General features: G+C 42.1%; 1 protein-coding gene across 1 annotated transcript in view; it reads left to right on the forward strand.

Moving 5' to 3' along the window:
* The window catches only part of NWD2 (NACHT and WD repeat domain containing 2), a 242,161-nt gene that overhangs the window by 101,827 nt on the left and 123,215 nt on the right, over positions 1–17,119 (forward strand). Inside the window, exon 2 of the mRNA XM_027544238.1 lies at positions 794–882. Coding sequence (XP_027400039.1) covers positions 794–882 — 89 coding nt within the window. The remainder of the gene's footprint in view (positions 1–793; positions 883–17,119) is intronic.

Here is a 17,119-nt window from a genome sequence, read left to right on the forward strand (position 1 = left end):
AGATGGAATCTAGAATCCCCTTCTGTGCAGAACATTCAACATTAAATACATACGTATTTTGTGGTTCTTCTGGTTTCGGGTTCTCTGTTTCTTCTTGTATTTTTAATGACAGATAATTTTTAAATATTTAATTTTGAAGCTTTTACACACTGTGGCACAGGTAAAGCAGTCCCCTCTCTGATGTAACAGCTCCCTAAGCCCAGAGTGGGAGATATTACTATTGAACCACTGGCTCGTTTCCAAGTACCATGTGTGGAATCTGCTAGTTTTTAGATGTTGACTCCTGCAGTTTGTCCCTCCTCATTATTGTGCTGATTGCACAGATGCTATTGTTTCTAAATGCTTTAGGAAATGATAGAGTCTAGATGTTTTGGGAAATCAGTAACAAATATGTGTGTGTGTATTGGAACATTTATACTCAGTGGAGATACACCCGGTAATCCTATGATTTTTCCTTTTACCTCTTTGAAAGTCAGTGTGGTTGTGGCTATTAAGAGATAGATGTGAGGGTCTCCATCGGTCTAGAGAATCAGCTGTGAATTCTCAGCTCTGCCAGCACCCGCAGAACGTACCAGGGGGCTCCCGTCCATCCTGTATGGCTGGTAGAGGGATCTCGGCTCTCCCTGGTCTGTGAAGAACAAGTCCCCTCCAGTAGATAAATATCCCATCATTTCACAGTGTAGCACCCCAGTTTGATTATATTCATGTTTATTTGTAAGCTTTCTTTTTTTTCTGCTTTCTTTTACATACGTGGACATAACTCACTTTCTGTGTGTTTGCTTTTCTACCACAGACACGGGAGCAGAAAGACAGGCACTAAAAGAAAATGTGTATCCTAAATTGAGAGAATTCTGCAGAGAAAACTATGGATTAGAATTTCAGGTAACTATGATATTAATTTCACATTTAACTTTATCAGCTAAACAACTAATGTTTGTTTCTTGTCACAACTTAGGTGTTATAAAAGACAAGTTTTAAGCTCTGGAAAATGTCATTTCTTTAAGCATGGATAAAAAGAAACACTGGAAAATAGAAGTAAAATATTTCATCATTTTTGAGGTTTTGCACTTTTACTCTCTGCTTCTTGGACCCTACTTATTATTGGCTCATCTTTTTCTTTGAACCATGTTTATCTGCTTTATTATTAACCTCCACTAACATAAAAAGGTGAAGGTTGCAAAGCACCTGCCTTCACACTGGCATCTCTAGAAACATTGTGCATCTGAAAATTGCAACTGGAACTTCCCTGGCAGTCCAGTGGTTAGAACATCGTGCTTTCACTACCGAGGGTATGAGTTCAGTCCTTGGTCAGGGAACTAAGGTCCTACAAGCTGTGCAGCACAGCCCAAAAAAAAGGAAAAGAAAAAAAGTACAAATTGGGATCAACTCTCTTACAAGTACTTATTTTTAGCATCTTGACTAGTCCTTGCCTTCCTTTTCACCTTTTAGTTTTTATTCACGTTGTCAAATGTCCTTTTTCCCAAGTATTTCAGAATTTACCATTTACCAAGAAAAAATATCATCAGCATTTCAAGAGGCTGTAACTGTGCACGTCATTGCTGAAATTCATAAACATGGCATTGTAGACACCGTCAATTTGCCCATCTAATAGAGAAGTACTAGGAGACATTGGTCATATCCTCGACATCCAGAATTTTTTGAAGTAAACGTCTCCTGCAACAGATAGCATTATGTAGTGAGAATTTGTTAACCTCATTCGCAGTGAACATCTTAACTGCTATCCGAACTACATGTTTACATTGTTAAGTAAGGAGAATGGACTAGAGGTTTGTAGTGTAAGAGTACAAAATGTGCCATTAATAGAAGAAAATTTCACCCTTCATTTGTTTCTTCCTGAATACAGTTGACCCTTGAACAGTGCAGGGGTTAGAGGCGCTGACCCTCTTCACAGTTGAAAATCCACGTGTAACTTTACGGTCAGCCCTCTGCATCCACAGTCCCTCTGTATCTACCATCTCTCCATATCTGCAGATTCAGTCAACCATGGATCATTTAATACTATAGAACTTACTAGTAAAAAAAAAAAAAAAAAGCCACACATAAGTGGGCCCATGCAGTTAAAACCTGTGCTATTCAAGAGTCAACTGTAAATATTCCATCTTGGTATACCTCATAATGCCTTCTAATATGATGTATAAAATAATAGTTTCTAAATGACTTTAATCCTAATGCTTAGTGTCCATCAGCAACAAGCTAATACAACACAAATATTGAAGAGTTACTCGTAAGTCACTGTTTACTTGAAAAACTATGAACCTAGATTCCTTGTTGAGAAATCAGCACTACTTTATATAAGGGCTCTGGTTCTACCGATAAGAAGGTCTGGACTGTTAAAAAAATATGTCAGTTTCCAAAGACTAAGACATTCCTTGGGGACTCAGTTAGTATATAACCCAATTATTCCTTGGGTTGTACTAATAACAGGGTCTCGACTGTTTTAAAAAAAAGATTATATGTCAAAGTTTCCAAAGACTAAGACATTCCTTGGGGGTTCACTTAGTATAAAGAAATATGTCTAAGTATATTGATCCCATCTTTGAGTTTATTTGGGTTTTCATCACTTTTGTTAGTAGAAGATTGAGCTGCAGAACAGCTGCCATAAAACATGAAACTGATTAGGATTAGCTGAAGGGGAAAAAAATACACATTTTCTAAATTATAAGCATTTACAGGAGAAGAGAAATAAAGCCGAAGGAAAAATGTAGAAGGCAAGGTCCGTAGAAGAAATTAATGGCAAGGATCATTCCAGGCAAGTATATTGAATCCATTGATGAGAATCTCACAGCAGGGGAAATAGCATTGGGTAAAGTGTGACGTGGAATTGACTCCCAGCTCTTGACTGCGAGTGATTTAACCCATCCCCATATCCTTCACAGGCTTCCCTCCTAGCTCAGTTGGTAAAGAATCCACCTGCAATGCTGGAGACCCCAGTTCGATTCCTGGGTTGGGAAGATCCCCTGGAGAAGGGATAGGCTACCCACTCCAGTATTCTTGGGCTTCCCTTGTGGCTGAGCTGGTAAAAATCTGCCTGCAAGGAGGGAGACCTGGGTTCGGTCTCTGGGTTGGGAAGATCCCCTGGAGAAGGGAAAGACTACCCACTCCAGTGTTCCGGCCTTGGACTATACAGTCCATGGGGTCAGGAAGAGTCGGACAAGACTGAGTGACTTTCACTTTCACTTTCTGGTCCTTCACTATGTAAGATGGGTTGTGACAGCTTACAAATCCGAGGTTGTATTTGCTTTTTACCTTCCAAGCTTCTAAGCTCAAGTACATAATATCTGAATCTAAGAATATACCTCTTAGCATAAGGTTGATTATAGATCTTCCTGAGGCTGTGTTGAGCTTGCTGTGTATGGTTCTTGGAACCATAAAGAAATGGTTCTCTTTTCCAACTACAGCAGAATGTGCCAGAAGCTTCATGAAAAAAAAAAAAAAAAATAGTTTACCTGTACCATGTCCTGAATTCCATCTCTGTGCATTGGACCCAGGAGAAATGTATTTCCTAGAATTACTCAGACATACCGGGCTATTTCATGCCCTCTTGCCTTTGCTGTTCTCACTGCGTACAGTGCTTTTCTTCTGGTACTTGCCCTGCTTCACCTCCTAAGTCCCACTCACGGAGATTCTTCCTGCCTCACCTTAAGTCGTGCCCCTCCTGTTCTTGCCCACTTCTCTGCAACTGTGTGTCTTTTCATTTTGTTCCTTGAACACTTCAAGCCTATTCCCATTTAAGGATTTTGCACTGGCTGGCTGTTCTCTCTGTAGGAATGCTTACTGCTTCATCTTTACATGGGTGCTTTCTTACTGTTCTTCAAGTCTCTGCTGAAATGTCATTTCCTAGAGATGCTTCTATAATGACTCAATCTAAAATAAGGCCCTAGGTGTGCTGTCTTTTATATCATCCTGTTCTAGTTCTTTGCATAGAATATGTCAGTGTTGAATATTTTTCTTGTTTACTCATGTTTCTTCAAGAAGCAAGAAACAATCTTTCTCTCAAGATTGTTCCACAAGTACAGAGACTTGTCTGTCTTCATGACAGCTACATTTCCTAATCCTAGAATAATGCCTAGCTCATAGTAACACTCCAAAACAATGTGTTGAATGAGTAAAGTCTCAGCCCAACCATTATCTGCTTAAAGAATCATTCTCTGATAGCCCTATTCGTCTCAGCTTATGCCACATACCCTGATCCCCTAAAACCCTGTGTATAACTCCCAGTCATTCATCTGATTCATTTAACAAGTGTTTGTTGACCATCAGCAACATGCTAGACAACATTCCAAGTGCTGGGAATACAGGAAGAAATCATCACCCTCTTTCTGTGGAGCTTTGAATATTGTTGAGAGAGGCAGACAATAAATGGTAAATTCCAGTGGTAACAGATGCATTTTATTGAATAAAAGATTTTTTAAAAAGTAAAGCATGATAAAAGGAGGTAGGGAATACTGGGTGGTCAGAGAAGGACTCAGTCATAAGATAGCCTTTGAGCAGATACCTCCAGAAAGTGATAGAGAAAATCTTGCAGATGTTTTAGAAGGAAAATCCCAGGTATAGGCAACCAGAAAAGGGGTTTTGGATGAGAATGTGTTCAGAACATTCTGGTCTTGTTAAAAAGGCCAAGCGGTAATAGAGTTGAGTTGAGTAAGGGAAATGATCGTAGGAGATGACATCAAAGGCAGATCATATGGAAATTTATGGACAGAGATTAAGGACTTACAGTTTTCCTCAGCAAGAGAACATGATATGATTTATGTTTAACGGGTTCAGGGAGCTGGTAAGGGGTGGGAAGTGATGGCAGAAGCAGGAAGATGGTGCAAGTAAGAAATCATCATGGTACAGACTAGAATGAGCAGTTAAGAGATATCTGGTTAGATGAATTTTTCATCACCTGTCTATAAAGTCTCAAAGTTCTCAGGACTGGAATTGTGTCTTATTCAACTTATCCCAGTAATCAAGTAGCTGACGCATAGTAAGCCATTTAGGGTTAAATCTTTATTGAACTAAGTTGATAGACTGTGGAGTTACACTTTAACAGTGTCATGTACTTTTATCTCTGTGCCTGTTTGGCAAACTGTTTTCTAGTATTTCCTTTATTTTTTCTAATTTAAACTAAGAAAAACATCTACTTCTGCTCTATACCAAAGCCTTTGACTATGTGGATCACAATAAACTGTGGAAAATTCTGAAAGAGATGGGAATACCAGACCACCTGACCTGCCTCTTGAGAAACCTGTATGCAGGTGAGGAAGCAACAGTTAGAACTGGACATGGAACAGACTGGTTCCAAATAGGAAAAGGAGTACATCAAGGCTGTATATTGTCACCCTGCTTATTTAACGTATATGCAGAGTACATCGTGAGAAATGCTGGGCTGGAAGAAGCACAAGCTGGAATCAAGATTGCTGGGAGAAATATCAATAACCTCAGATATGCAGATGACACCACCCTTATGGCAGAAAGTGAAGAAGGACTAAAGAGCCTCTTGATGAAAGTGAAAGAGGAGAATGAAAAAGTTGCCTTAAAGCTCAACATTCAGAAAACGAAGATCATGGCATCTGGTCCCATCACTTCATGGCAAATAGATGGGGAAACAATGTCAGACTCTCCAAAATCACTGCAGATGGTGAGTGCAGCCATGAAATTAAAAGACGCTTACTCCTTGGAAGGAAAGTTATGACCAACCTAGATAGCATATTCAAAAGTAGAGATATTACTTTGCCAACAAAGGTCCATCTAGTCAAGGCTATGGTTTTTCCTGTGGTCATGTATGGATGTGAGAGTTGGACTGTGAAGAAAGCTAAGCGCCGAAGAATTGATGCTTTTGAACTGTGGTGTTGGAGAAGACTCTTGAGAGTCCCTTGGACTGCAAGGAGATCCAACCAGTCCATCCTAAAGGAGATCAGTCCTGGGTGTTCTTTGGAAGGACTGATGCTAAAGCTGAAACTCCAATACTTTGGCCACCTCATGCGAAGCGTTGACTTATTGGAAAAGACTCTGATGCTGGGAGGGATTGGGGGCAGGAGGAGAAGGGGACGACAGAGAATGAGATGGCTGGATGGTATCACCAACTCAATGGACATGAGTTTGAGTGAAGTCCGGGAGTTGGTGATGGACAGGGAGGCCTGGCGTGCTGCAATTCATGGGGTCGCAAAGAGTTGGACACGACTGAGCGACTGAACTGAACTGAACTGAACTGAAGATTGTTTTTGTCTGCCCTGGGTCTTGGTTGCTGCATGTGGGCTTTCTCTAGTTGTAGTACACGGGCTTCTCTTTGCATTGGCTTCCCTTGTTGCAGAGTACAGGCTTGGGGCGCATGGGCTTTAGCAGTTCCATCTTCTGGGCTCTAGAGTGTAGGCTCAGTAGTTGTGGTGCACAGGCCTAGTTGCCCCTTTGCATGTGAGCTCCTAGTCCCCCAACCATGGATCAAACCCATGTCCCCTGCATTGCAAGGCAAATTCTTAATCACTGGACCACCAGGGAAGTCCCTAAAATAAGATCTTTAATGAAAATGCATCAGCCTGTCTGATTATGTGAACTTAAGCTAATTTAATGTGTGATATATACCTAGTTGACTGCTCAGAGATGGGACCATTGAATGAAACGAATGTCAAGCCTACTCAGAGGAGAAAGCATACTTGGCTCAGGGAAGGACAGGGTATGTAAGTAAGAGGTTATTTGATTGGCCAGTGTTCAGTAAGTGCCCTTGGCTATGGGAAAGAGGGTAGAAAGGAAGAACAGGGAAATAAATGGGGAAAAATAAAGACGACTGGGGTAAAAGCAAGTGGTACAGGACTAGTAAATAAAGGGCTTTAATTATATGTCCACAGGCCATCCATCTTGCTTTCAGATGCTTTCTGTCCATTCTCACTGCTAGGCCCCTGATCTAATACTCATTGCTTCAAAAAATCAAATGAGCAAAGATGATCCTAACTGATCTTGTTCTCGGCTTACCCACAATAGGTTGCAGGTCCTAGAGGAAGAGACTAGTCCTCACTTATTTTTAAGTCCCCAGGGCTTGGGAAGAGGGTTCAACATTTACTGGATTTGGTAAAAGAGTGTCAGCAGAACTGCCTTACATCATCATCCTACTTGAGTTTTCCTATACATCACCAGAGTAACCGTACTTAAATGTAAGGTTGTCAGTTTCTTTGCTTAAAACCTTACAGTGGCTCCCTGCTGCTTACAGGCTCCCTCTGTAATATGATCCCAGCTGTCTTTCCACCTTCATCCACCATTCTTCCCAAAATAAACAGGCCATCCTCAACCTGTCCTTGGATCCCATCTTGCCACTTATTCATTCCTGACTTTAAAAGCTCATTTGCTGCATCTGTTTCAGTTTTCCTTTCTTATTACAAATACTCTTTCTCCTGTGCTTCCTGCCTTTCAGAATCCAGCTCCAGGCCTTGCTTTCTAAGAAGTTTTCTTCAGATTCCCAAATATCCCCTTTCTCCTCCCTGAATTCTTAGCAGTCTCCCCCATCCCAGCAGGTACCCTGAGCACGAGTAAACCTGATGAGGGCAGGGACCACTAACAGGATATCTGATTGATCTGGGCACTTAGCCGCTGGTGCATTTTGAAAGCAATTTCATTTCAGTCCAGCCACTCAACTTAGTATCATTTCTTAAGAATTCCTTCTGATAGCAAACATTTTGACAGGCACCTCATATTTATCTCACATCATCTTAGAAACCAGGGCTTTCCTGATAGCTCAGTTGGTAAAGAATCCACCTGCAATGCAGGAGACCCCAGTTCAATTCCTGGGTCAGGAAGATTCCCTGGAGAAAGGATAGGCTACCCACTCCAGTTATTCTTGGACTTCCCTTGTGGCTTAGCCAGTAAAGAATTCACCCACAATGTGGGAAAGCTGGGTTCGATCCCTGGGTTGGGAAGATCCCCTGGAGAAGGGAAAGGCTACCCACTCCAGTGTTCTGGCCTGGAGAATCCCGTGGACTCTGTAGTTCATGGGGTAGCAAAGAGTTGGACATGACTGAGCGACTTTCACTTCACTTCATCTTAGTAATCCTGTTTCCTTTTCTTCACCTTTAGCATCCACTAAATCCCAAATACCTGCAGGATTTTCCTCCTAAATATTTCTTCAGTCTGTGCCGTCTGTCCTAGTCTATATTACTGTCATCTTGACTATGCAGTAGATTATCTTGCTGGCCTTCATCTCCTCCTCCTCCTTCCCAACATCAACCCCTCCATCCCCAGACCTCCTCCATTGTATTACTGCTGTGGTATCTCTGAAATACAAACCAACTCATTCATCCGCAAGACACGTTTTGTACTTCTCAGCCTGGAATGTGAGTTTCTCTTTTCCATTTCCCCCATTCCCCACCCCAGTCTACTACTGAGTCCTGTCTGTCCCCTCTTCCACAGGCAGCCTGTTTTAGCCTTTGTAATCTACATTTGTGGGCTTCTCTGGTGGCTCAGTGTTAAAGAATCTACTTGCAATACAGGAGACACGGGCTTGATCCCTGGGTCGGGAAGATCCCTTGGAGAAGGAAATGGCAACCCACTCCAGTATTCTTGCCTGGGAAATCCCATGGACAGAGTAGTCTGGCAGGCTACAGTCCATGGGATTGGAAAGAGTCAGACATGACTTAGTGACTCAGTAACAACAATCTACGTTCAGTTTCCCAAATAGATTCTTTTTATTTCCCTGAGTCTGCAGACTCACTGTGCCCTTTGCGTGGTGTGCCCTTAAATTGTCCCCCATGCCAATGACTAGAAAATTTTCTACTTTAATAGCATGTATCGTATTGTTTTAATTGCTTTTAAAATGTTTGTTTTTTTTTTCCACCACTAACCGGAAGCTCCTTGAGATCAGAAGTCATATTATTTATATCTTTTTATCACCAGTCTTTTTTAGAGACCCTAGTTCATCTTATATACATAATAAATGTTGATTACAGTGAATTTATTGATTAAATGAATAAGACCCAGAAGCTGAGAGTCTTGACCAGGGCTGTGCAAAAGAAATATAATGGGAGCCACAGGTGCAAGTCACAAATGCAATTAAACTTTCCAACTACATTTTAAAAAGTAAAAGGAAACAAAAAAAAATTTAAGAATGTATTTTATATAAGTCACTTTATATCCAAAACATTGTTTCAACATACGAGCAACATAAAAATTACTGAGTTATCCTATATCCTTTTTTCACACTAAGTCTTCAAAGTCCAGTGTATATTTTATACTCATAACACATCCTGATTCAGACTGGCCACATTTCAGGTGCTCAGCAGCCGTATGTGGTCAGTGGCTTCCGTGCGGGTCTGTGAAGTTCTAGAGGGAGTGGTCAAGGTGAGCCCATTCTAACAGCAGGGAGAGCCTTACTGCCCAGGGATGTGTCCTGGTGCAGGTGATGGAGAGACTTTATTAGAGGAGCTGCAGTGGGGATGGAAATTCATTTGAACATGTTTAAAAAAATCCAGATGATGATTCAGAAAATAATTTTTCACTAGTCACATTAGTAACTTATATTTGATCACTTTGGGACATTGTGTTAGTATAGCATGTCAACAACAACAAAACACACACACACAGTGTAAAAGCTATGAATCATGTTTTTTGGTGTCTTACTGTGGACTGTAGCCCAGGAGACAGCTTCTCAGAGAGCTCTGAGAAACCGTTCCAAGAGGTAAGGAGGAGATGGGTACATATGTGATTTTGGCAAAGTAATGAGCATGCAATAAACCATGAATCTCAGTAGCAGGGTGCTTCTGGTCACCAGGAACAGGTATCTTAATTAATGACTTTAGTGCTTTTCTAAGTGCACTCATCTCCAAGCCAGGCTTCAGCAATACGTGAACCGTGAACTTCCTAATGTTCAAGCTGGTTTTAGAAAAGGCAGAGGAACCAGAGATCAAATTGCCAACATCCGCTGGATCATGGAAAAAGCAAGAGAGTTCCAGAAAAACATCTATTTCTGCTTTATTGACTATGCTAAAGCCTTTGACTGTGTGGATCACAGTCAACTGTGGAAAATTCTGAAAGAGATGGGAATACCAGACCACCTGACCTGCCTCTTGAGAAATCTGTATGCAGGTCAGGAAGCAACAGTTAGAACTGGACATGCAACAACAGACTGGTTCCAAGTAGGAAAAGGAGTACGTCAAGGCTGTATATTGTCACCCTGCTTATTTAACTTATATGCAGAGTACATCATGAGAAACGCTGGACTGGAAGAAACACAAGCTGGAATCAAGATTGCTGGGAGAAATATCAATAATCTCAGATATGCAGATGACACCACTCTTATGGCAGAAAGTGAAGAGGAACTCAAAAGCCTCTTGATGAAAGTGAAAGTGGAGAGTGAAAAAGTTGGCTTAAAGCTCAACATTCAGAAAATGAAGATCATGGCATCCAGTCCCGTCACTTCATGGGAAATAGATGGGGAAACAGTGTCAGACTTTATTTTCTTGGGCTCGAAAATCACTGCAGATGGTGACTGCAGCCATGAAATTAAAAGACGCTTACTCCTTGGAAGGAAAGTTATGACCAACCTAGATAGCACATTCAAAAGCAGAGACATCATTTCACCAACAGAGGTCCGTCTAGTCAAGGCTATGGTTTTTCCTGTGGTCATGTGTGGATGTGAGGGTTGGACTGTGAAGAAGGCTGAGCGCCGAAGAATTGATGCTTTTGAACTGTGGTGTTGGAGAAGACTCTTGAGAGTCCCTTGGACTGCAAGGAGATCCAACCAGTCCATTCTGGGGGAGATCAGCCCTGGGATTCCTTTGGAGGGAATGATGCTGAAGCTGAAACTCCAGTACTTTGGCCACCTCATGCGAAGAGTTGACTCATTGGAAAAGACTGTGATGCTGGGAGAGATTGGGGGCAGGAGGAGAAGGGGATGACAGAGGATGAGATGGCTGGATGGCATCACTGACTTGATGGATGTGAGTCTGGGTGAACTCCGGGAGTTGGTGATGGACAGGGAGGCCTGGCGTGCTGTGATTCATGGGGTCGTGAAGAGTCAGACACGACTGAGCGACTGAACTGAACTGAACTGAAGTATGGAAAGATGGAAAAATCCAGGTTCATAAAATTTCTATGAAGGCCTATCTCACTAGGTTACCCAGAATACAGAGGGCTCCAGTCTCCTTTCAGGGTGTGTTTAAGGTCAGTGACTCCAGTGGCTAATGACTTAATTCTTATAGAACTGGATGGTGAGCACCTTTCTACAGTTTTCAGATGCATAACCTGAAATAGTTAATGCAACTTTCAAATATGCTGTGGAATTGGGACTACGTAACTAAATGAGGCAACAGACTAAAACTTATGGTCAAGCAGTTCATTTGCCTGCTATCTAAAGACTTAAACTGTACTTGAAATTAAAAGGTGAAGGTGATGGAAATGCTTATTTCCCAGTATTAGATGAATAGTCCTTGTCTTGATAAGTGCCGTTTGTTACCTTTTTCAGTGTTGCTAAGTATAGAATTTTTTTTTTTTTAATTCCCTAAAACTCTTGCAATTATCTGTAACAACTTGGTCTCAGAACAGGAACTCCTGTGCTGGCCTAGTCCTTTTCCTTCTCTCCGCCAGGCAGGTGTTGAGTTCCTAGGGTGTAGGGAAGTGTGAGTGAACTCTGCAGCTCCAGTCAGCAGGAAGACCTTGCCAAACCTGCTCTCTGCCCCATGTTGACATTGTGGTGCTGCTTGAAGGCACCAGAGTGACCAGTGCTCGTCCTTGGTGAAGGTGCTTCCTGAGGCCCCTTTGGTCTAGAATTTTCTCTTCTTTGCTTGAGGTTCCATCTCTTCATATTTCCTTTGGCAGCACAGATCCAGACCTATCTACCTTTTTTATCTCTAGACCCCCAGTTAGATGCCATCTTCTTAAGCTGGTGCCTGTGTGAGTGAGCCCCATGGCAGCATCTCTGCCCGCTCCTCTAGAGTTACAGGAGTAATTACATATGTTTCTGCTTTATTGACTACACTAAAGCCTTTGACTGTGTGGATCACAACAAACTGTGGAAAATTCTTAAAGAGATGGGAATACCAGACCACCTTACCTGCCTCCTGAGAAATCTGTATGCAGGTCAAGAATCAACAGTTAGAATCAGACATGGAACAACAGACTGGTTCAAAATTGGGAAAGGAGTACGTCAAGGCTGTATATTGTCACCCTGCTTATTTAACTTACATGAAGAGTACATCATGAGAAAGGCCAGGCTGGATGAAGCACAAGCTGGAATCAAGATTGCCAGGAGAAACATCAGTAACCTCAGATACGCAGATGACACCATCCTTATGGCAGAAAGTGAAGAGGAACTGAAGAGTCTCTTGATGAAAGTGAAAGAGGAAAGTGGGAAAAGCTGGCTTAAAGCTCAACAGTCAAAAATCCAAGATCATGGCATCCCATCCCATCACTTCATGGCAAATAGATGGGGAAACAATGGCAGACTTTATTTTCTTGGGCTCCAAAATCACTGTAGATAGTGACTGCAGCCATGAAATTAAGAGACACTTGCTCCTTGGAAGAAAAGCTATGACCAACCTAAGAAGCATATTAAAAAGCAGAGATATTACTTTGCCAACAAAGGTCCATCTAGTCAAAGCTATGGTTTTTCCAGTAGTCATGTATGGATGTGAGAGTTGGACCGTAAAGAAAGCTGAGCACCGAAGAATTGATGCTTTTGGACTATGATGTTGGAGAAGACTCTTGAGAGTCCCTTGAACTGCAAGGAGATCAAACCAGTCAATCCTAATGGAAATCAGTCTCAAATAGTCATTGGAAGGTCTGATGCCAAAACCGAAGCTCCAATACTTAGGCCACCTGAAACAAAGAACTGACTCATTTGAAAAGACCCTGATGCTGGGAAAGATTGAAGGCAAGAAGAGAAGGGGACAACAGAGGATGTGAGATGGTTGGATGGCATCACCAATTCGATGGACATGAGTTTGAGCAGGCTCTGGGAGTTGGTCATGGATAGGGAAGCCTGGTGTGCTGTAGTCCATGGGGTCACAGATTCAGACGCAACTGAGCAACTGAACAGAACTGAATTGTTTTTTGATGTTAAAGTATCAAAAATGGAACCTGTCTTTCTCCCTTTTCCCAGTTTCCCAGTTGTTACCGTTTCTCAGTCTTCTAGACTTTAAAATCTTGGCTCACAGTCCATTCTACACTCTTTACAACCTAGATCCAAATAGCCGTTCCCCTTGATTCACTGGACACTGTTTCCTAGAAGTTCGCCTTGTCTTTTGATCTCACAGGGCTCTGTCTTTACTCAGGCTTCCATATCTTGATAGCTGAATATCTATGGTAACATTCTCTTGATCTTTCCTTACCCTGGGTGGTGGTGTGTTCTGGTCCAGACTGTACACAGCACAGCAGCTACTCAAATAACCTTATTTGAACTGTGTTTACCAAATTTCATTCATTCTAAGATGCATGTTTTTTCATCTCAGAAATTAGTATTTGTCTTACAAATAGTGTGTCATGGTGTAATTGACAGTGCATTTCTTTTTTAGTGGAATGTACAATATTAGAGCAGCCTACTACTGGTGATGCTTTATATTCAGTAGGATATAACACTTTATGTAATTTATGGGATACGGTGGAAATAGCATATGTTTTTCTGTTAGAAAAACTAGAACTCAAATTCTAGGTCTGCAAATTATCTATCCTGTGAGTCTGGGGAAATTGTTTGATCATTTTGACACACAGCTGACCCCTCTGGAAAATGAATGGGATAGTATTTATCTTCCAGGATTACGAGAATTCAGTGAGAGAACATAGCATTCCTGGCATATGGAAAACACTTAACCAGTGTTCCTTTTTTTTTTTTTTAATCCATCTTTTAAGTCTTGCTCCTGATTAAGAATCTGGCATCATGAAATTATTCACATGCATTTTTCTTTTGCCTTTTTTTAATATAGTAAAAGGCCTTTCATCAAGACATCTGTCTGAGGGGTGGTGCTTTGTGTCAGAAGAAATGTGAATGGGAAAAAGATTCAAGAAATATGTCTTGTACACAAGAAAGGTTTATGCAGCCAGACAAAAACCTTGGAAATCACACTGTTAGCTTGTGAGAAGATAGCTCTGAATTCCTTAAATCACTTCTTTAGCATATCAATCAGCACTGAGGACTCTGATCCTGAAGATCTGCTACGTAGAGAAGGCCCAGCTTGTCAGTAAGGCAGAGCTAGGACCCACCTGACGTGGTCTCTAGGAAAATGATGAAGAAGACAGAGGGGCAGAGTTCAGTAGACTTGCTAGCCCTTTCCCTTTCTTGGAGTTGGGCTTCAAAAAAGGGGAGGTGGGTTAGATAAATGAGAACAGCTTGCCTCTGCTCCCTGCTTAGGACTCTGAAAAGAGTTGGCCTCACAGCAGTCCCCGCTCTGCCCCTACCTCTCCCAGCACACCCAGATGTGGCCACATGATGGCCATGGCAACAAGGGACCATGAGATTGACCTTCTCAAGCTACCCTCAGTTACCATGTATCACATATGCTGAGGTAAGAGCTATTGTTATTCTCGAGGACAGGAAGAAGTGACCACACCTCTCCTAGGGTGGAAACACTGGATGGAGGGTGGGCCCAAGGCCTGGACTTCTCATCCCCAGCAGGGCAGGGTAGCCGTAGTTGGCTGCAGAGCAGTACCAGGCTCTGACCAATCTGAGAGGGAAAGGCCAGTATACCTAGGTTAGAGCTGCCCCAACCAGCCTTGCTGCCAGTGATGGCCATCACCTGGGACTGTGCCCTAGCGATCCATTTTTCCCCTTCAGAATGAGACCACCCAGACATCATCTTAGGAAAAGAAGGAGGGGATTGGAAAGCTGCAGTTTTTTCAAGAGTCAGCATCTTGATTCAAAAAAGAATAACCACTTACTAAAGATGGTGATTGCAGCCATGAAATTAAAAGACACTTACTCCTTGGAAGGAAAGTTATGACCAACCTAGATAGCATATTAAATAGCAGAGACATTACTTTGCCAACAAAGGTCTGTCTAGTCAAGGCTATGGTTTTTCCAGTGGTCATGTATGGATGTGAAAGTTGGACTGTGAAGAAAGCTGAACGCCAAAGAATTGATGCTTTTGAACTGTGGGTGTTGGAGAAGACTCTTGAGAGTCCCTTGGACTGCAAGGACATCCAACCAGTCTATTGTAAAGGAGATCAGTCCTGGCTGTTCTTTGGAAGGACTGATGCTAAAGCTGAAACTCTAGTACTTTGGCCACCTCATATGAAGAGTTGACTCATTGTAAAAGACTCTGACGCTGGGAGGGATTGGGAGCGGGAGGAGAAGGGGACGACAGAGGATGAGATGGCTGGATGGCATCACGGACTCGATGGACATGAGTTTGGGTGAACTCTGGGAGTTGGTGATGGACAGGGAGGCCTGGCATGCTGCGATTCATGGGGTCGCAAAGAGTCGGACACGACTGAGCAACTGAACTGAACTGAAAAAGTCCTTGGAAATATTAATTCAAACTAGGGTACCTGAATAGAACAGAAGCTCATTTTATCCTGATAACCAGAGGATAGAGACTTAGACAGCAGACCAAAGAAACTTTAGACAAAATAAAGAAGCTATATTCTCTGTGTCCATCCAAGATGTACACAGGTCAGTGAAATTATGAGTCTTATATTAGTTTGACCTTACTAATGATTACTGAACTAGTCAATTCCTTAGTCTCACACCGAAGGTCCATTGTCAGTTGTGTTGACATGCTTTTCCTCTATTGCATCTTCTTCCACCACCACCCTCATATTCAGTTGAGCCCAGTCTCCTCTATATTCATTTTTTCCTCCCGACTGTCTGCCTGCTCAGGAATCTCAAAATGCATTTTGCTTCCTGAGTTGCCAAAATACATCATTGGCTTTGTAATTAACAGGATGTGTTGTCATTCCCTTGGTCTTTTCTCCACATTGTCAACTAATCACTCCTTTCCCATTTTCCATTAATCAAGTGTGTGCCTCTTTCTAAAGTGAAATGCATCTCCCCTTATTGAATCACACATCATTTCACTCAGGCCAGCACTTCAATTTGTCTAGCTTGCTTCGCATTTTGGTTCTGTCTGTCAAAGCCTGGGCAGGTCTTACCAAGATTGCTATTCTGTAAAAGTCTTATAAGCGTGTTACATCATCCTGCTCCCATCCATGAGCCAGTTTATAAAAAGGGGGAAAGGAAGATTAGTAGCTAGTAGAGGTGATAAAAGGAAAGAAAAGCATTATGTCACCATTGACCTTTCTTGCTCCAGCTGAATTTTAAATACTGGCTCAACATTTCTGCAGTATGGAATGGCTCCTCTAGAATTCTTAAGCCTGACTTCCCAAGACAGGATTTTTGTTCCTCCTTTACTTTGTACATATAGCTGATCTTCTATAGAGCAGTGGCATTGTGGGAAACTCCAGAATTTATTGGAGGAGCTGTACTTTGCTGAACATGTAACTCTGCTAAATTGTGACTGTTCCTTACACAAACTCTGGAAATCACCCAAGAGGATTAGTCCCTCAATAAACAGAATGAGAGATCCCCATTTGCAGGTGACACTTAAGTACCCCAGTCAGGTCCAATCACCATGAAGTCTTTCTCAAACTCTGAACACAAGGTAGCTATTTCTTTCCATCCTTATTTTCTATTTCTTATAGAAAGGAGAGGAGACCTTTTAACAAGTCTTTGCACAGTTAAAGAACATTCATTTAAGAGGTCTGCTCTGTCAATAATCAGTTATAAACAACTGACAAAGTAACTGAAGCCCAGTTTTCTTATCTATAAAGCAAAGTGTTTCTTCAGCCCAATCTTGTTTCCTCTCAGCTCCAAAAATTATGATGCCTCGAGCTTCTGTCTACATTGGCAGGCCACATCACCTTTCTGTCATTGTTGCTCTATCTTGAGGTGCCTCTAGATACCCTCTCTGAAGAACAGTCTCCTGTGCCTGTATCCTTCAGGTCCGGCCTCCTGTCTTACTTCCTCATAATGTCTACCCTACATCCCCAGGGCAGGTTAAGGCACTTGGGTCCCATGGGCTTCACTCATTTATTCACAGACATTTATTGAGCCTCTGCTCTGCCTAGGCCAAGTCGTGCATGCAGTAGATACTCTAGTGTTGAAAACACACCTAGTCCCTGCCCTCAGGGAGTTTACAGTCTC

Source organism: Bos indicus x Bos taurus, chromosome 6 (genome assembly GCF_003369695.1).
Source record: "Bos indicus x Bos taurus breed Angus x Brahman F1 hybrid chromosome 6, Bos_hybrid_MaternalHap_v2.0, whole genome shotgun sequence".
Classification (NCBI taxonomy): Eukaryota; Metazoa; Chordata; class Mammalia; order Artiodactyla; family Bovidae; genus Bos; species Bos indicus x Bos taurus.